Genomic DNA, 20,491 nt, shown 5'->3' on the forward strand with positions numbered 1-20,491 from the left:
AGCCGGGATTCTGCTGTAACAGGTACGCAGACGTTATTTTAACCGGGATTCTCCTGTGACAGGTACACAGACATTATTTCAGCCGGGATTCTGCTGTGACAGGTACGCAGACGTTATTTCAGCCGGGATTCTGCTGTGAAGGTACACAGATGTTATTTTAACCGGGATTCTCCTGTGACAGGTACACGGACATTATTTCAGCCGGGATTCTGCTGTGACAGGTACGCAGACGTTATTTCAGCCGGGACTCTGCTGTGACAGGTACACAGATGTTATTTTAGCCGGGACTCTGCTGTGACAAGTACAGACGTTATTTCAGCCGAGATTCTGCTGTGACAGGTAAGCAGACGTTATTTCATCCGGGATTCTGTTGTGACAAGTACACAGACGTTAATTCGGCCCGGATTCTCCTGTGACAGGTACACAGACATTATTTCAGCCGGGATTCTGCTGTGACAGGTACACAGACATTAATTCGACCGGGATTCTGCTGTGACAGGTACACAGACATTAATTCGGCCGGGATTCTGCTGTGACAGGTACACAGACGTTATTTCAGCCCGGATTCTGCTGTGACAGGTACACAGACGTTATTTCAGCCCGGATTCTGCTGTGACAAGTACACAGACGTTATTTCGGCCCGGATTCTGCTGTGACAGGTACGCCGAAGTTATTTCAGCCGGGATTCTGCTGTGACAGGTACGCAGACATTATTTCAGCCGGGATTCTGTTGTGACAGGTACACAGACGTTATTTCAGCCGGGATTCTGCTATGACAGGTACGCAGACGTTATTTCAGCCGGGATTCTGCTGTGACAGGTACGCAGACGTTATTTTAGCCGGGATTCTGCTGTGACAAGTACACAGATGTTATTTCAGCCGGGATTCTGCTGTGACAGGTACACAGACATTAATTCGGCCGGGATTCTGCTGTGACAGGTACACAGACGTTATTTCAGCCGGGATTCTGCTGTGACAGGTACGCAGACGTTATTTCAGCCCGGATTCTGCTGTGACAAGTGCAGAGACGTTATCAAACACATCAAACACGTGTCCATGTAATACTATCCAGATGAAAAAGAGTGATGCCATCTATTCCATTCGGCGCCTTGAATGACAATGACTCTTATGTAACATCCTTTATGTTCATTTCAAGAAACCAAATTCTAATTTGCGAATAAAATGGCCATTTTGCGAAGGCTATTTCAACTCCCGTGTTAATTCAAGTTCAAAACTATAGATTTGGTCATAAGACAGATTTATTCGTTCTCGTAAACACATTGGCAGCGACAATGTAGTGTATGAGATTGATTGATGTTTAACGCCGTAATCAGAAATATTTTCACTGATACGGCCGCGGTCAGTTTCACAAGTCGATGAATCCCTGAGTAAACCACTGGTCTTTGGCAAGTAACTGACGAACTTATATGTTACACACATATTTTCACCTGCAGAGTGAAATCATTTAGTATACCATATTGGTGGAAGGTATAAAGTGATTGCTAATGAACTCCATGTAAGGCCACATGAATGTCCCAACACGTGCTAGGGCTGCCCATCGCTTATGGCCACCAATGAGAGCACTGGTGGCGTCCACTCACCATTGGTCTGGTAGTACCTGACCCACTTCAGTTAGTGCCAGAGTGATACTACCAGACTATGGACGCGCCTGCATCTCTAAATTCCGGTTGTTGTAAAGACAAGGTTGATGCCTTTGTTGGTTGACGACCCCTTCTCAGATATGCATTGTGAAATGACTTAACAACACTCTACTCTTCCTTTACAAATTCCCAAAAATTCCCGCTGAGTGCTGTAGTATGTACACAATATTTACAGTACCGGTACGTCACTGTTCTTCACAGCGACAATCCTCCCTCGTCAACTGATGCAGTTCCCTTCGTATGCGTCAAAATTATCGATCACAAGAGTCCCATGACCAGTGCCCTTTTGATATTCCACAATGAAATTTCTGGGATACGAACTGGGTGGAAGATCCACGCCGATCGTCCGCCATGTTGACGCTGTCATTGTGTCATTCACAAGGACAGATTTCAAAGTATCTCCATGAAAGGTTCGGCCTCCATGCTGTGTTGTTGTTGTAATCTTTAGTGTTCCTTCCACGTCCCAACCTATGAACTTGATTGTCCAGCAATTGGGTATTTCTGAGTGAAATAGTGGAGATTGAAGTTTGGTGAAGGAATTACTGGCATGAAGATGGCCGTCGGCGACAAATTTATAGCCATCTGCAAAGAAATCAACATCAAGTTTTCATTCGTGACTATGAACAACATGCTACCTAGCTTAATTACGCCTGAAGTACTTTAGACAGGAAACATGAAAGGTCAGATAACGTCAGATCTATAAGCTTTTTTCGAACTTTTTCAGGTGTTGCCAGTCACGAAGGAACGTTTGTATACTGTTTGGCGTTAGAGGCTTTTTAGTTGTGAGGCTAACATCCTTTTTTGCAAATGGAATGATTGACACATAGGTAAGTTCTAGGCATTATCATTCTTCTGGCAGCAACCTGCGGATGGTCGTGGGTTCCCACCTGGGTCTGTCTGCTTTCCTCCCACCATAATGCTGGCCGCTGTCGCATAAGTGAAATATTCTTGAGTACGGCGTAAAACACCAATGAAATAAATAAATAAATATTCCTGTGCCAACCTGTCCGATGATCATGGGTTATCCCCGGGCTCTACCCGGTTTCCTCTCACCATAACATAACACCATCGCATAAGTAGAATATCCCTGACTATGTACGACGTAAAACACCAACCAGATAAATAAGTAAAAAAAAAATATTCTTGCGGCCTTTCAACTAACAAGACACTCGGTGTGCCCATGCGCGATACGAGGTCAGGCTGACGCACACATGGATCGCTCAGAACGCATTGACATTTATTGTGGTATGCAATTCTTCGGTGAAAGCAAAAGTACAAATTGTTACACCTCGGGCTATGTTCGCAAAAGCGGAACAATCTGCGCCTTGTAAACACACAGCCAATAGTATCGTCTCTCTTAATATGTTGCCACGCGACAACTGCTAAAAGGCATGTCTTCGCCCCTGTCGCTTGACATTGTGTTGATTTCCAAATCAACCAATAGATCCACTCCAAAGCAAGCATATATATGTGTGATATAATAACAAAAACCTTTTAAATAAGGGGAATTTGTTGAGACGTGACCGTTGACCGACATCAAGGTTCTATAACCCTGAGTATTTACCAGTTTGATATGTTTTGACACAAACCAGTGCCAGTGGGAAGTTTGTAGACCCCTATTTATCTTACGTTATATGAGAGCGATATACTTATGTAAAATAGAAAGTTACCGTTTTTTCCATTGGCTGTGACATTCCTAAGCGTCTTCCAATCAAAGTTGCTGTTTTTTACCTGAGCATACCCACAGGTATCACCGGAAGTGAAGTCACATCGCAGTAACGAGGCTGAAGGTATAGACGTCATTTGTTTTGTACAGAGATTAGAAACCGGAAATAAACGCGTGACAGGAACGATGTACATTTAACTGAGTTTTCAAGAAGTTTCAAAACCCTAAATATCAAAAGGTAATTCCTTAATCGTACTAGCATCTATATGTAACTTACAATTCACTCTTTCGGGGGATCTGAAGACTTGCAACCAAAGTGCAACTGAGATACATATCGATAACTTATAAACTAGTATGGTACACGATTTGAATACCGATTTCATTCATTCGGCTAGAACTTTCCTAAATATATGTCTCTTAGTTGCACCGCCATTATTAATGACAAAGGCCAGCCAAAAATGCCAACTTTTGTTTACTGGGTCTGACTTAAGTTGTCAATCAAACTTGCCTGGGAAAGAATGTTTTTTGTTTTTGCTTTTTTTTTTGCCTTCTCCTTGCTTACCTGGACAAGACCCTTCCGAAATCGCAATATTGTCCACAGCGACAAGATCACGTGAGAATTTATCCGTGATGAAAACGAAGCGTAGATGTCGGACATCTGATTGGATGGTTACTGTAGTATTCTTCCAGTCATGCTGATACCGACCAATGAGCGACCAGAGTTTGGATCTGTCGCCTTGTCTCACTGATATCAGCGTGAGCTCGGTTACACGTATCTGGGAAATGGCGAATGAAAACCTTAAACACTTCACAGAGGAAGACACAATCTCTGGGAAGAGCAACTCGGCTGAATGGTCGCCTTGAATTGTAGGACCGTCAACATGAAGATAGTAACCTGGAATCAAATTTCATTTGTCGAATTCAACTATTATACATTTTATATTGTATGGCACTAAAACTGCTAACGTTTAACATGTTCAAGATTTGTTTATTTTTTAAATACACGCGTTTGTTTTAAAGATGATTTATTCCATATGCAGTATTTTATAAATACTTACATTTATTTCATACATGCAATCAATTATGTAGTAAGTTGCACGGGTTAATTGCTTAAATGGAGCGATTTGAAGTTTTCAGTGTACACAATTAACATTTTAATTGTCAGATCTTGGATGAACATGTTTAAGTATGTTACAATTAAACATTAATCACCTGTCTATTATCTGTTGCAGAGAGATGTTTATCGCGCATTTAAATGTTAAACATCTGTTTTTTCCGTGTACCTGTGTAACTATTCCTAGACGATTTATTAAAATGATGATTTAAACTCCAAAGCAGACGGATTGTCAAATACCCATAGGAGAGCGAACGACGGACCCTTTTACCGGCATCTGAACCCAAAAGGATAGTAGTCATATAAGCAAAATATTCTTAAGTAGGGAGCTAAACGCCAACCAAATTATGAAAAAAAAAATCATTGCTGTTTCCGTTAAACTCTGTTTACTAATCGTGGGAACTACGCTTTTTTGTTAAGAGAAGATGCAGAGCTGTGAGCCACGGAATCATTTTCTGTTGATCACCAAATAAAAAAACAAAATAAATTTAAAAATAAAAATAAATCAAAGAGTAAAACTAAATCAAAGAATAAACTGAATCAAAGAGTTAACGTTTGACACAGTGAATACAGAATTCCTGATGTATTGATTTTGCATTACGTGTCCCCCTACCGGTCCACAGCCAAAAGCCGCCATAACTTGCACCAAAAAAAAACATGACCGAAACGATTGAAGCATTTCATCTGTAACTTGCCTCGGTGAAGCCGTGAACTAAGTTCAAAATAACTAATTGTTTTGAAAAAAAGAAAGGAGTCAATAACAGGACAAAACGGCTTTAACTGCGTTGAAAACAAAGCCGTCATTAAACTATATCTTGATCTGTTACTTATCATGGTGAAGTCTCACGCCAAGTTTCAGTTCAATACGAGAAACCATCAAAGTACAAAAGAGGACACAGACGTCAATACTACTGAGAAACATGTAAACACGATATCCATGTTGCCATGGTAAAGCCATTTACGAAGTTTCAATACAACAGACGACGTGTAAATGTATATGTTCTCCCCTCCGATACTTTTACGGGACGAATCCTAGCGGTAAAATTTTAAATAACACGATATGGCAATTTACCCTTTAATGAACTAATCGAGGTGAATCCTGAAATTGGAAATTTGGCGTTACGTCGTCTCCATGACAACGCCCCGCGTGAGACGTCTTGGTAACCACACATGGAATCATCGAATGAGCAGTCAATCTTGGGCACTGTGTGAAGAAAACAAAGTCTGTTAAGTAGCTAGGGTTAAAATTGCTGCTTATCCGCTACATGTGCATACAGACAAGAAGTGTCCCATGAATTTGGTGTAAAATGTGTAGTCATCTGTATAGTGCTGCTTCACTGAAAATAGCATGCATTCTATAAGGACACCAGACAGGACACCAGGATAGACTATGCTGTACAGCCGCCAGGGAAGTTGGGAAGTTGCCCTCTCTAAATTCTGCAGGCTAAGCCAAGAAACCACGGGCAGCTAATTCAAGATAATTAAAAGTTAATTTAAGAAACCAAGCATTTTGAGTAATTCTAGACCAGTTAAATAAATTGCAAATAATATCATTGCATTTTTGACTTATTCTGCTTCAACCGTGGCGCAGGGTGGGGTGGGGTGGGGGGTGGGCGTGTAAACTGCTGTTATTTAGCCATTTACATGAACAGATAGAATACAGCCTTAACTGAGGTAAATTGACGAGATCCCGGATTTCAGAGGTTAAATGTTACAATTGCCAGCTATCACACTGCAGTAGTGTTACCCTGTATGCTGTAGTCTTTTATACTGGACAACAGGTCTCGGATATACAAGTACTTATAGTTTTTAAATTGTTAAAAAAGCTGTACATGCATAAACACCTGTCTGAATTGTATATCTACATCGGAATGTACTCACAAGAGGGTGTGATGACGTCACGAATCCACGTGACGTAGTGACGTAGCTTGGTGTAGACGCCTGGTTGTCCTGGCTGCCCACATTGCCCTCCCCAGCTGATGACGCCCTCCGCCTGCCACGTGTCGGACTCGCCGCGACAGATCAAAGCCCCTCCGCTATCACCCTGTCAACATACATACAAAGCAGTCAGTGGAAAGCTGGTAAGGTGCTACAGTATCAACCGCTAGCGCATGAAGTGTGAGTTCAATTCCGGTCTTTGACAGCGAAAACTTAGATTCCCCTGCTCCTATCGTCCGTGGGTTCTTCGTGACAATAAACGGCTGACGGTCATGTCACAGTTGACGCTTTTCTTACTACTATCACATTTAGATTGCCACAATTGTTTAAGAGAGACAAATTTTTCGTTCTGGTTGCCACCCCCATTGCCGTTCGCCTTGGTTGACCTTTGGAAATGATTGCCACTATGTTTTTCCTTGGGGTTGCCACCATTGCCTTCCTAACTGCTTCTCATGCCGTCCTCGTTACGACTTGTATCACTGCTTGCATTATGGTTGCCATTATTACTTTCCTTGGGGTTGCCATTACTGCTTTCCTATAAACTGCTTCCTACGCCACCTTCTTTACGGAACACCACTACTGCTTATCTCAATACTGTTGCCACGATTGCTTTCCTGGGTTTGCCATTACTGCTTTCCTATAAACTGCTTCCTACGCCACCCTCCTTACGGATACCACTACTGCTTATCTCAATACTGTTGCCACTATTGCTTTCCTTGGGGTTGCCATCACTGCTTTCCTGCTTCCTACGCCACCTTCCTTACGGAACGCCACTATTGTTTATCTCAATACTGTTGCCACTATTGCTTTCCTTGGGGTTGCCATCACTGCTTTCCTGCTTCCTACGCCACCTTCCTTACGGAACACCACTACTGCTTATCTCAATACTGTTGCCACGATTGCTTTCCTGGGGTTGCCATTACTGCTTTCCTATAAACTGCTTCCTACGCCACCCTCCTTACGGATACCACTACTGCTTATCTCAATACTGTTGCCACTATTGCTTTCCTTGGGGTTGCCATCATTGCTTTTTTAACAGCTTCCTACGGCACCTTCCTTACGGATACCACTACTGCTTATCTCAATACTGTTGCCACTATTGCTTTCCTTGGGGTTGCCATCATTGCTTTTTTAACAGCTTCCTACGGCACCTTCCTTACGGATACCACTACTGCTTATCTCAATACTGTCCCCACCATTACTTACCTTACAAGAGTCCATTTTCCCGTGTCTGTGTCCTGCACAAAACATATGCGGAGAAATCCGGCCAGGGTAAGCGGCATCACAGTCCCCTCTAGGCCATACCTTTACATCCGCTTTGAGGAGTTCGGCAGAGGGCATCTTATACTCCCCATCTATGTCAAAACATAGACATAAATAGATAAGTGTATCGTCACCTTACTTTCATTGAAGATACACTTTAGCTGATATTCATCTAATGATTTTTTTATCAGACATTAATTTCACCAGTTACGTGTGACCACTTGCCAGCTATCACATTGTCGTCGCAGCTCTGGTTTTACTCTCTATGCTGTATCCGTATTTCACCAGTTACGTGTGATCATTTGCCAGCTATCACACTCGTTGCTGCTCTGGTTTTACTCTGTATGCTGTACGTATTTATTTATTTTAAAGTAACTGGCGGTGTTATTTTCCTGATGGGCTCTGCCTCGGTTTACTTCAATCATAAACTTAGACACTGCCATGTACATGGAATATATTTGAGTTCTGCGTAAACAACTAATTAGATAGATGACGTCTGGGAATATTATAAGATAACGTGAATTATGGGACAAAATTTGCTTTCAAGAGTACATTATCTAGAATACTATATAAAATATAATTATAGACATACAGCATAGACAGTAAAACCAGAGCAGTGACAACACTGTTATAGTTGGCAAGTGGAAAATGGCAAAACTTAACCGTTGAAATATAGCCACTTGTCACTTTACCTCAGTTAGGGTTGTGTTCTAACAGCCCTAGTACCATGGCAGAATTAGTGGAAATTTGTAGTGGTGTTAATTGTGATACATTAGACGTTGCTGGTCTGGAATTACTCAAAATCCTGTGTTGTCATCCCATTTGTTGTCACACGTAACAAGTGAAATACTGTCAGCTGGAACGGTAATCTATTTCAAGAAGTCAACAGTCGTTTTGGGAACTGGCCTCGCGATTATTGACCTGGAACGTCCTTACAGGTTGACGGCTGGTATACAAATGTCTGTTTCTAAGCATAGATTCACTGTTATTTTCTCACCACTTGTTCTTTCCGTTGCTCCCCATCCAGCGATATAGCAGTTTTTCCAGGATGTCGCATTGCTCTGAACAGGTAGACAAATTGGCAAGACAAAGTCGCTGAAGATTATCGGCTTCAGGAGTCGAATGAGTGCCACGTCACCAGATTTTGCGTAGCGGTAGGTAGGGTGGATGAGCAGCTCGGACGCCTGGAGGATCTGTGAGAACTTTGACCCTCCGGAAATGAACGAAGATCCGACAAGGACGGTAATTCTAAATGGTGAAAGCTGGATCCTTCGAAGTGCAAAACATGAGTTACATACATAGTCCATTATATATTTAACACTGGTCAAAATCACATTTGAGGCTTTCAGTTTGATGGGAAATTCCACCGTTCCGAAAATCCACATGATGGTGGAATATACCTCCGGCATCCAATAATGTTTTGTGAGTGTTACCAAATATTATAAATCATGGATGGCATTTTCTGTTACAATGTGTAGTTTTAAAACTCCAATCAAGTTAAAATCCCTAACGTCAACAAAATAAGCATGTCCCATGCTATTTATCAATATCTATTCCATCCGCAAGAAAACCAAACTTGCATTTATATCTGCACCGGGCCATCAAAGATCTCCTAGCACACCACGTTTGTAACAACAGGGGAATCTCAACATTTTGACACTGTTTTATCTCTTATTAATAGTAAACCACGATGCCGCACCGACTCCAATCTCGTAAAAACTAGAATCAAATTATGGTCACATAATCTATAATAGGGGAGTTTTGAGTTCAAATTCCTTTATCGCTAACGGTAAAAAAGTCTACTGTATCAATTGACCTGTCACATATGTTCCGTAACTATTTTAAGAAATAGTTCGAGTAGACGAACGATGGAGAAAACTGAGGAAGTGTTAATTTCAGAAGTTCCTGAGGAAAGAGGTGTCACTAATGCCTCCGGAACACAGAGAGACAAGTGACCGGTAAGGTAACGTCAAAAAGGTCCCTAACATTTTTGATAAGTCAGGTACGGTAATACAGGAAGGTTATTTTTGCCATTAGGGACAGAAGAGTTCGAACTAAAAAATCACCTATTAGCTTGTCGTTACATATCAAGCAACCTGCATGTTATCAATCCGTCATGCGTAAGGCTTTTGTCTTCGGAATCTTAATACACTGGACGAGTTACTGTTACCAAATTCTTACATATCCACACAGTGGGCCGCCGTCATGATCCAGTCCACACTGAGGACGGTGCCACCGCAGATGTGCTGACCGTCACGACGTACTGACACCTGCCAGGGAACTTCACCGGCCCGCGCAAGCGTTCCGCCGAAGATGTAGTAGTTGACCTCAGGACGTTTGCTTCCCAGAAACCCACACGCTGGCGCTGTGTAGAGAACAAAGTATCGGGGGAAAATTTCTTCCTTATTCTTTACGAACAGTATAAATAAACGTCTTCATTTAATCATCAACCAAGATGGACGTTACAAGAACTAAGAAAGTAGCAAAGAAACGTGTAAAGAGAAGCAGTCAACAGTTCTCAGTGATGTTCGGAAGGCACAAGGTGTATATTAGGCGAAAAGGTGAAATCTGTATTCAAATCGTGCATCATTCTCGCATATAAGTTATCCATATTTGTGTGGCTGAGTTGCACTTTGATTGTAACTGTTCATATGCTCAATGTCGCGATGTAAATCAACACGATCAATACACTTTCCCTAGCCGTGGGTTAAGTGGAATTAGACACAATCATGAAGCAAAGTGCTGGAGATTCTGAACGCTCTGTCCATATTTATTTTCGAGACTTATACTCGTTGTGTAACTCAAGAGACTTGGACTGAAGGACTAACACACCAGTTTTTGCTGTTATAGCTTATAACGTCGAATGGAATCGCTTAGTGAATTGGAAAGATTGGGCATGGGGAGGATAACTCGCTAATAGCTTCAGCACATAGTATTCATATGGAGAACAGGTATAGGTCAACCAAAATTTTTACCCATCGGAAAACCTATACACTGCTGATATGTATATGGTTTCCTCCAATTTCACATAGATGCAATCATATCAGCTTAAAGGAGAAGAAAATTTAAATATCAAACAAATACCGTTGAAAAAAGTATACATTTCCTTGCAGGTGTATGCCATAAAAAAATTCAAATATGTACCTCAAGTTCATAAATTATACATAAAGTCAGCGCTAAAATCCTCTGTGGGCGACTCTATTTTGCCTAAGAACTTGTCCTGAAGTCTTCTGTGTTAGGAAGAGAATTGCCGTCGGAAACCGCCGAAGTGCAGTTCGTACATTTCCGGTAGAACTCTTCTTCCCAGAAGGTAGCGAACTGTACAGTTCGTTTTCCGCTTGACGATCGGAAAACCGGAAAGATGGACGCAGGTAAGTTTACACGAACAAGCCGGCAGTTTTAACGACTCTCATTGGCTGAGAGGCAACACAACCCCAGCATAAATTACAGTGTTAGAGATGGAGGACGCAATTAACTCAGCGATTTATGCCAGCTTTGCCGTTTTCAGACTTTACGTGTATGGCGAGGAAAAATCGCAAAATTATGCAGCAGGCACCACCAGATAGAAAAACATATGCTCTTTTCAGCCTATAGTGTCATTGTTTTAAGTTTTCTTCACCTTTAAGAGCAACATATTGATTGGTCTGTAAGCCAAGGCTTGAATAAACTCGTAATAAGTTTATTATGGCTGCTGTGGGAATGTAGGCATTAAATCATGTGTTGGATCGTTTTCTGGAACCATGCAGCTTCAAAAAATTTAAAGTGAGTATAAAATCAGCCACTGAAGCTGAATTCATTCATACAATAGTATTCCAAAAATGTTCTAAAATATTTTTTAAAAGTCTACACTGCTTATTACGAAAATAAATAACAAACAATCGTCAGCACCTAGCCACTCATTTGGTGACGCCATTTTGCCATGTGATATCTGTGACGTCACAAAATCTGGTATCTCTCCCGTATCATCGATATTAAAGAATGTGACAATGAGAAAATACAAAGAAAAACGCCTGATGTCGAAACAAAGGGTATCAGCTCTGTTCCGTGTTCAAAGGGTCGATGTTTCTTTTAGTTTAGTTTGTCGTGTTTTAGCGGTTCTGATCGTCGTCGTCCTGTATGGGTGTAAGCATGTGGCCTAGTTGGCTGTACCGACTCGAGACAATTTACAGAACATTGCCGGACCTTCCGATTGGTAACAGACTCTTTCATTCAGAGTTTTGGAAGATGTCTTGGTAATAAAACTGATTTTGTTAAGGAAAAATAATTCAGTCACAATATTTTTCTTCAAGCAATAACTCTCCCGAGGTTGTTTTCTTGACAGCTCATCCTGACAAGTTACTGACAAGTTCTTAAAGCCTCTTCAAGATGGCTACTCGGAGAGAATTGTCCGTCAGTGCCATAAAACGGAAGATAGTTACTCGGAAGAAACACTCACCTGACTGTTTTGCCCGTAATATGTCATACTCCAGGCGAAAACCCCGACGGGAGACAACTCTGTCTGACACGAACACCAGTGTAATCACATTTCCGCTGGACGTTATATTAGACGGAAGGTCTGATCCACAAAACCGACCCAGAAGGCTGCTTCTGTTTGTGTTTTCTCCAGCGTGTGCCGTTAAGCTGTCCCATCGGCAGTTTCTTTCCCATTCAAGTTGGAAGTTTGTGTAGGAAATATGTATTCGCTGAAAAATCAACAGGGCAACCAGAAAAGTCAAAAGTAGATGAACCGATGAAGTAGAACCATCCATCAATCTTACCTTAGGGTTTTATTCTAACTGCCTAAAAAGTAGCGAGTTGTACACCCACTATCACCATAGCTTAAGCAGAATTGAGTTTAAAAAAGCAATGATGTCAATTTGCAATTTATCAGACATCACAGGTCTAGATTTACTCTAAATCGTGTGTTTTCATCACATTTAAAAAATGACAGCCTGTTATTTGTAACGTTTCCTCTCACCATAATAAGGCCCTCAATGGCTCAGTCGATCGCTGTACAAGTACAGCTCATGCTGGCTTCCCCTCCGGCAGTATACGTGGGAAGGTCTTCTAGCAGCCTGCGGATGGTCGCGGTGTTCCCCTGGGCTCTGTCCGGTTTCATCCCATCATAAGGCTGGCCACCGTCGTATAAGTGAAATATTCTTGAATACGGCGTGAAACATTAATCAAATAAATAAATAAATCTCACCACAATGATGACCGCCGCCGTTTACGTGAAATATTTTTGATAATTAAAGACGTACAGCATAGAGAGTAAGACCAGAGCAGCGACTTCAGTGAGACTGACGTAAAATACCACTTAAATAAATAAATATTATGTATTATAATGAAATCCATGCGTCCAGACAGACATTCGTATACCAGCCGTCAACCAATAAGGATGTTCCAGGTGAATAATCACAGGGCCAATTCCCAGAGCCACGTACAACACAAAAAGTATATAAGTATGAAATTAGGCCGCAACCAGAGCAAAAACAAACAGCATACACAGTAAAACAACAGCAGCGACGACGGTGTGATAATTGACAAATGGCCACATGTACCCGGCTAAATACGGTCTCTCATCAGTTTAGGCCGGGACTGTATATGCATCTTTAGTCTCACAGTTAGACAGGTGCAGTGCATGTACTGTAGTCTCTGAGATTTCGGAGCCGTATATGCATCTTTAGTGTTATAGTTAAGCTGGGGCTCTTTATGCATCTTTAGTCTCCCAGCAATGGTTGGGGTGGGGAAGCGGGAGGGGGGGGGGGGGGTGTATATGCAATTTTAGTCTGGCTGTTAGGCCGTGACGGTATATGCATCTTCACGGCAAGGGCGGGTATGTTATGCATCTTTAGTCTCACGGCAAGGGCGGGTATGTTATGCATCTTTAGTCTCACGGCAAGGGCGGGTATGTTAATTGTTATGCACCTTTAGTCTCGCGGCAAGGGCGGGTATGTTATGCACCTTTAGTCTCACGGCAAGGGCGGGTATGTTATGCACCTTTAGTCTCGCTTTTATTCCGTGACTGTATATGCATCTTTAATCCGAGAATTATACGCCAGGATTGTAACTGCATCTTAGTTTAAACTGGATGATAGGCCTTTAACAAGTGTTAGGTGTATATGTGCTGTATATATGCCGAAGGTCGAACGTCATAATTCAATGAATAATCCTCAAAATGAGCAATCAAGGCGGGTACTCAGATAACGATGGACTTACCTCTCCTGCGGAAGCCCTGATCTTCCACACACATTTGGTTTCTAAAGGGTAATTCCCGACACCGAAGTTTGGTGATTGGATCACACCTTTTTTGTCAGATACGACGACGCCGTCTGGTGAGCATCCGGCAACATCCGAGTTCCCAGGGGCCTTAACTTGTGAAGCTGAAGTTAGCTGGAGTGTATTCATGGAAGTTGGTACTGTGGTTGCTTTCGTTGTTACCTGATATGTATTATAAGTCGTAGATGTGTCCTCGTAGCTAAGCGTTCCCTGTGAACTGATTGCAGAAGTGAGGAAAAGGTCTTCCTTTAAAATTTGTTTTGTGGTAATAGGCATCATCTGGAGTTTTCTCCCGTGGATCTCCATCTCTCCGGGAGGGGGCACTGTAGTCGCTCGGAATAAGTGTCCAGTTGTTTTCAGGTATGTTGGAAGTTGAGAATGTTGACTTGGTGTAGATTTTAGTTCCATCACAGGTGTGTTTTCTAAATAAAAAATGATAGCAATCATAAACTGAAGAAAAATCTCACAAAATACACATTTAGGAATTTTAGATACTAAAATTCGTTTTACAACAGTGTCATGTTTATGCTCACCTCCTTTCAAAATAAATATGCTGAGTAGAAACCCATGTTTATTGCCAACATCATCTGACCAAAACCTCAAGCACACAGCGCTGTCTATTGTTACAGGGCGAGGGGAGATAACTCCACAGTGGCGGAGAAGTGATTGGCCGGTCTGAGAGCATGTTCCATGGAATATCTCCACGCCATCCCATTTACATCCGGGTAAGTATTCCAGGTCAAACATCATAAACGACAGCTTTGCTCTCTGAATCAAAAACAAACCACACATGATGTTCAAAAAACTAATGTTCACAAATACCTACTAGTTAGGCAAATTAAACGTCACCACTACAACAAAAAAATTCATTTTATGCTAGGAACAGAACTGGACAGAGACCTGCGGCTGGTGATTGTGTAATAAGGACAGAAACATTTATTGACATTAAGATATTAAAATGAAGATTGAAACTAAAATAGTTTATGAGTTCATTATTTGTAATTATAGCCGTGTTATAATTGGTATTTCTTTCAGGAACGTAACTCTTTACTAGATACATAGACCTGGACATCCCCGAGATGTTTTCTCTTTGCATTGTTTTCAGGTTATTGTTTGTGAAACGCGCCAAACAAAACATTTTGAGCAATTCAAGATGAAAGGACATCTAGTAAATTCTAATTGCGCTGTTTTTTTTTTCATAATTCTGCTAAAGCCTTTTGCTAGGGGGAGTGTCAGATGCTATATTATTAAGCTTAAACATATAGAATGAAACCGTGGAGGAGGTAAATTGACAAGAGACCGTATTTTGCCGGTTGCTTGTGATCATTTGCCAGCTATCATCATTGTTGTCGCTGCTCTGGTTTCACTCGCTATATGCAGTGTTTGGCATAATTTCATTTTATTCGAGTCAAACAAGATGTCACTAAATGGTTTTAAAAACATTAATAATACATATCTACTAGTATTTTGATCATAAATATGGGGGGGGGGGGCTCCGTGGCCGAGGTGGTTAGCGTGCCAGCGCAACGCAATGAGCCAGGAGCGTTTCACTAATGCGGTCGCTGTGAGTTCAAGGCAACCTCATGCTGACTTCCCCTACGTTCGAACGTGTTAAAGTCTATCAGCAAGCAGCGGGTGGTCGTGGGTTTCACCCGGAATCTGCCTGTTTCCTTTCATCATAATGGCCGCCGCTGTATAACTGAAAATATTCTTGACAACGGCGTAAAACACCAATCAAATAAATAAATTAATAAATTATAGATATCCCCACTACTGACGACAGTGTGCAAAAAAAGTAAATACATACAGTGTTAACTGGCCTTGGGAACATTTTTAAAGCATATATTGTGGAAAGGGGGGGCGCGTGGAGATCTTACCTGTCCATGTGGGACGCGGATATCCCATTGACAGTTTGAGTTCGGCGGATACGTCCTCTGTGATCCAAAGATCGGCGATCTGATTTGAAGATGATTGGGAAAGGTCTCCCTAATTGGTGTACATGCGTGAATCACGTCTATGACTACAATCAGGTGCAACACAGCCCGAAACACTGCAACAGTTAATTGGCATTAGTAAAACTAGCATCTGTAATAGTCATTACATCATATCAGTACTATGTAACATCACTGTATTATAGTGGTTCCTACCATTCAAGCATTTACATGAACAGTTTAACTAAAACCCTGGGGTAAATTGACAAGCGGTCGTATTTCGCCGGTTACCTGTCTGTGTGTCGAAATAGACATTCGTATACCAGACGTCGAGCAATAAGGACGTTCCGGGTCAATAATCAAAAGGCCAATTCCCAAAACCACGTTTAACACAAACTACCAAAGAAGTAAGAAAGTATATGAAGTTTGAAAATGGGACGAAATCATACAAAGAGAAGCAAATTGTGACCGTTTGTCAATTATCCCACTGCTCTGGTTTTCCCCTTCATGTTGAAGTGTTTTACATTCCATGGCTTAGTAAGCCATTTCCACACCATCTGATCCTCAAAGCCGACATATGTATACCGTTAAATGAGCGTTCACAGTCAATACTCACATCCCATTTCCAAAAAGACCCTAAAATACTAGTGCCTAATAGAGCATGAAATAAAAATATATAAGAAGTAACTAACATGTAAGAGAGGAGTCATCATTAATGCTCAGGGCTTGAACACCATAATGATGGAAGGAAAAATAGTCTGCCCTTTAAATTCTTCTAAAAATACTGGCTTGGATTAAAGCTCTCCCCCAAGCGAGTGACATCATCTGTCTACACACGCGTCTACTTTGTCTTTGTGGCCACTAAATGTAAATGTCAGAAAAAATATACATATAATTACCAGTACTTCTTTTTCATTTTATGGACAGTAACAAGTATTTTCTATCCTTGTGGGCCCTGTCTTGGCCCCTAGTTTAAGATGTTTGTCGCCAAACCAACACAAGACGTGGATTTAATACAATTCTCGGACTGGGAATTTTTGAAAATGTGACTTTGGCATTCAACCGTGGCTACTATGAGCCTATTTTCACATAACAGACCATATTGGCTTCTTTGACGGCCGTACGTGGGAAGGTCTCCCAGTAACCTGCGAATGGTCATGGGTTTTCCCCCTGCTCTGGCAGATTTCCTCCCACCATAATGCTGGCCGCCGTCGTATAAGTGAAATATTTTTCAGTGCGGCTTAAAACACCAATCAAATTAAAAAAATACATAAATCACACATCAGACCTGTATACAATCTCAAACTTAAGAGAGAAAGCTAATTAAGAGAACACAATATAAGTTTGGTACATGCATAGCAATCATTTTTATGTATAAAAAAAATCGATCGCATGAATACTGGACATAACACAATTCAAGGTTGCTGATTAGTACTTATACCTGTGGCGAAGCCATAGCATTTGACAGTCCGTTTAGAAAACTGATACAAAAATATTTCTATACGTACCTGTGGGCGGGAGATGAACCAAATAAATCCAGCTTTCAGAATGCCCATATTGTATCAGATGAAATCAATACAAGTCAATATTCATAAGTACATAAACCCAGTGGAATACCTATTACTTCCAGGTTGAAAATGCTAGGTATAACTTACCTGTGTATTGCTGCATGTTGCTGTATCCAGTGGCAGAGGGAAATATGGACCAGGAATGGAGATCAGTGATGGATAGATGGCGTCAGGACTGATTGGGCATCACATTCGGTAATCCTCAGGGAACACATTCCGCGGCGCTTAAACCCTGCGGAGGAGGGTTGTCAGTAGTACTTTAGATCAAAGTGCAGTAGTTTTAGTGGATGGGATTTAGATCAGCTGTGTTGTACATGTTTATACAGCTTATGCGATAAAGTATATGAGGAACGAGTAGCCTGCCTATGACACATCTACTTCAAGAAGTTACATAACCTTCGTCTTCTTCCAAAACACCTGTACATTCTTCTCTCAAGTAGTGTCACCCGGAAAAACAAGTTTCATTTTGACTCAGTATTTCATCACCTTAGGAGTTATGGCCAAAAAAAAGAAATAATAAAAAAAAAAAAATAAAAAATTCAGTGATTCACAAGGTTTCAAGGTTTTTCGGGGTTCTTCAGTTTATTTTAACATCACTCTTAAAATGAGGACATACTGAGTCAAAATAAAGCTTTCGTTTTTCGGAGGGTTTTTTTTTTTTTTTTTTTGTATATTACATGAAATTTATCAGCTTATCTACTGGGTTATTTATGCAGGCTGGAGAGGGTTTATCAATCAGCCTTTAGGCCGTAAATATCTTATGTAGATAGAGATCTAACGTTAGAATTATACCAACACAGTGCAAACTTTGGGTAAGGTCTACGGGGCGCAAGGTAGCACCATAAACATCGATATCGGTGTTTAATTACCTGTATACCAAAGCGTACTCTCCAAACACCACATACTGATGATCTCCACAAGACCCACAGGAGGGGACTAAAGGTTTACACCTCATCTGTCAGTCTGTCTGTTAGTCTGTCACCGTGTCAGTCAGTCAGTCTGTCCCTCAGTTAGTCCGTTAAGCCGTCATTCTTTAAGTTCACCAATCTGCCAGTCCATCAGTGTGTCAGTCAGTCAGTCTGTCAGTGAGTCCGTAAAGACATCATCCTCAAAGTTCACCTATCTGTCAGTCCGTCAGTCTGTCAGTCAGTGTCATTTTGTTATAGTCTGTCAATCCGTGAGTCAGTTTATTAGATTATCGGTCGGTCAAGAGTCAGTTGTACGGATTGTTCATTATTTTGAATTGAAACTTAGTACAGAGCTTCACCGTGCTCAAGCTTCGGTCCGTTTCTTTCATTTTCGAGAAAACTAGTCATTTTTTACTCTGTTGAATTTGGCATCGCTTATATTCTGACGGTCATAGACTCATTGAAACCAAGTGCAAATGGAATACAAAAGAACGTATAGAATAAGTATCCCCTGAATTGTCGGAAGGTTTGAAACCACGTCAACAATATTTACTTAACAATATTGTTCATGATAAAAACTCTATCAATGACAACAGTAATACAGCCATCCCTTGATTCTCGCGAGTGTGTGAGTGAATTATTATGAACCGTGGATTTAATCTACATCCAAGTAAATAACTAAATACAAGCTGTGATCTAACAATTTGGAAGCCACTTGGATTATAGTACGATTATAGTTCATTCTGTATAGCCTTAACAATGCCGTCAGATGTCAGGTTTGTTTTCTGATGAATTGACGACGAAGGATTGGTAAGGATTGATTGTCTAAGTGGTGTTGATGATGCTGGCGACGAAGATGAATATGATGTTGATGGTACTTATGATCACGACGACGATGATGTTGTTGATGATGATGATAACGACGACAATGATGTGAGGGTGGCGGTATGATGACGACGATGACCTTAGACGAGCGTATTAAGGAAGCCTACATAACCATGGTATCATGCAACTACCTCGTTGTACACAAAAGAAGGTATGCATTGAGATCTAATATGCACAATGAGAACATGTGAGATCATAAAATCAGCGTTTCATAAAGTAAAACCTACCATTTTTCTGCCGTTGCGTATCAGCTGCAGGCATGCGATCACATATATATCTAGCATCGGGCGTGACGCTAATACGTGATGACACGTACGTGTCAGCGTAAATATCTGTAACGCTAGGGTGGACCTGCCTATACAGACTCGGTGTAGGCACCCACTCACCGCGCCACTGGCCCCTATCCCCCAACCCCTTCGCCTTGGTACCTTCTATGTACATGTATACGCATACCACCACAGCAAAGTTCACCAGATTTGACATAATTGGGTTATTAGATAAACAGTCAGTCTGTATATTGCGAAAGCCATAATAAATGGAGGAAATAACCTGACACTCAAACTTGACCTGTAACTTGTCATGGTGAAGCGATGTTCAGTTCAGCACCATCCTTTAGACAAAAGCCTGGAAAACCGTCAATGTCCACCACAAAAAACGGTCATAACTTTGTTGAAAAGGAATGAAATAGTCCGAAAGTCATTTTTCTGGATAGTGTAAGGATAGTGAAGCCGTGTACCAAGTTTTAATTTTATATAATAAAGCATTTTGAAAACAGCTAAGAGAATTGATCCAGTTCAAAAATGGACAATTAAAAAACGGCCACGGCTGGTGCCAAGTTTCAGTTCAATGTAATGAACAGTTTTAACAAAAAAAAAGTCCAGATGTGACCGACTGACGGATTGACAAACCTATATCTCTCTCCCCCCCCCCCCCATTCCCAAACCAATGCCATGCTGGCAGACATACCCGGTGAACTAGGATCTGCGCTCAGTAAACACGCCATTGATATTTGTCCTCGTCTGAAATATCAGAGGTAATCAGGGTGTGGCACGGCCGTAAACAATTGTCTGAGATTTACCCTACTTCAATGGTTACTAGGTATCACATATACCCCGTTGGTTTTACTTACATGTACACAGCTTTATGTGAGTTACAGGGTGCTTTTTGTCTCAGGTTTCTAGGAATCTGATTAAAAAAAGACTACAACATAGAGAATAAAAAGCAGAGCAGTGACAACAGTGTGATAACAAATGGTCACACGTAACCGGCAACATACCACATCTATTCGATTTACCTCAG

At 41.3% G+C, this 20,491-nt stretch overlaps 1 protein-coding gene across 3 annotated transcripts; it reads right to left on the reverse strand.

The window, feature by feature from the left end:
* Positions 1-1,249: 1,249 nt before the first annotated feature.
* On the reverse strand, positions 1,250-19,868 carry LOC135476179 (uncharacterized). Of its 3 annotated transcripts, XM_064756112.1 has the most exons (14): positions 19,420-19,868; positions 17,487-17,631; positions 15,778-15,950; positions 14,434-14,668; positions 13,841-14,322; positions 12,078-12,324; positions 9,824-10,007; positions 8,640-8,911; positions 7,586-7,734; positions 6,323-6,485; positions 5,514-5,645; positions 3,890-4,222; positions 3,332-3,445; positions 1,250-2,243 (listed from the first exon to the last, which is right to left on the reverse strand). In XM_064756112.1, exons 2-14 carry the CDS (start codon positions 17,500-17,502, stop codon positions 1,879-1,881), a joined length of 2,865 nt encoding a protein of 954 aa, XP_064612182.1. In that variant the 5' UTR covers positions 17,503-17,631; positions 19,420-19,868; the 3' UTR covers positions 1,250-1,878. The 3 variants fall into 3 exon arrangements, with proteins under 3 accessions (XP_064612182.1, XP_064612181.1, XP_064612183.1); XM_064756111.1 differs by lacking the exon at positions 19,420-19,868 and having other exon boundaries at positions 17,487-17,879; XM_064756113.1 differs by lacking the exons at positions 1,250-2,243; positions 3,332-3,445; positions 19,420-19,868 and having other exon boundaries at positions 3,904-4,103; positions 17,487-17,879.
* Between the last annotated feature and the right edge of the window lie 623 nt (positions 19,869-20,491).

This window comes from Liolophura sinensis, chromosome 10 (genome assembly GCF_032854445.1).
Source record: "Liolophura sinensis isolate JHLJ2023 chromosome 10, CUHK_Ljap_v2, whole genome shotgun sequence".
NCBI classification, from domain to species: domain Eukaryota; kingdom Metazoa; phylum Mollusca; class Polyplacophora; order Chitonida; family Chitonidae; genus Liolophura; species Liolophura sinensis.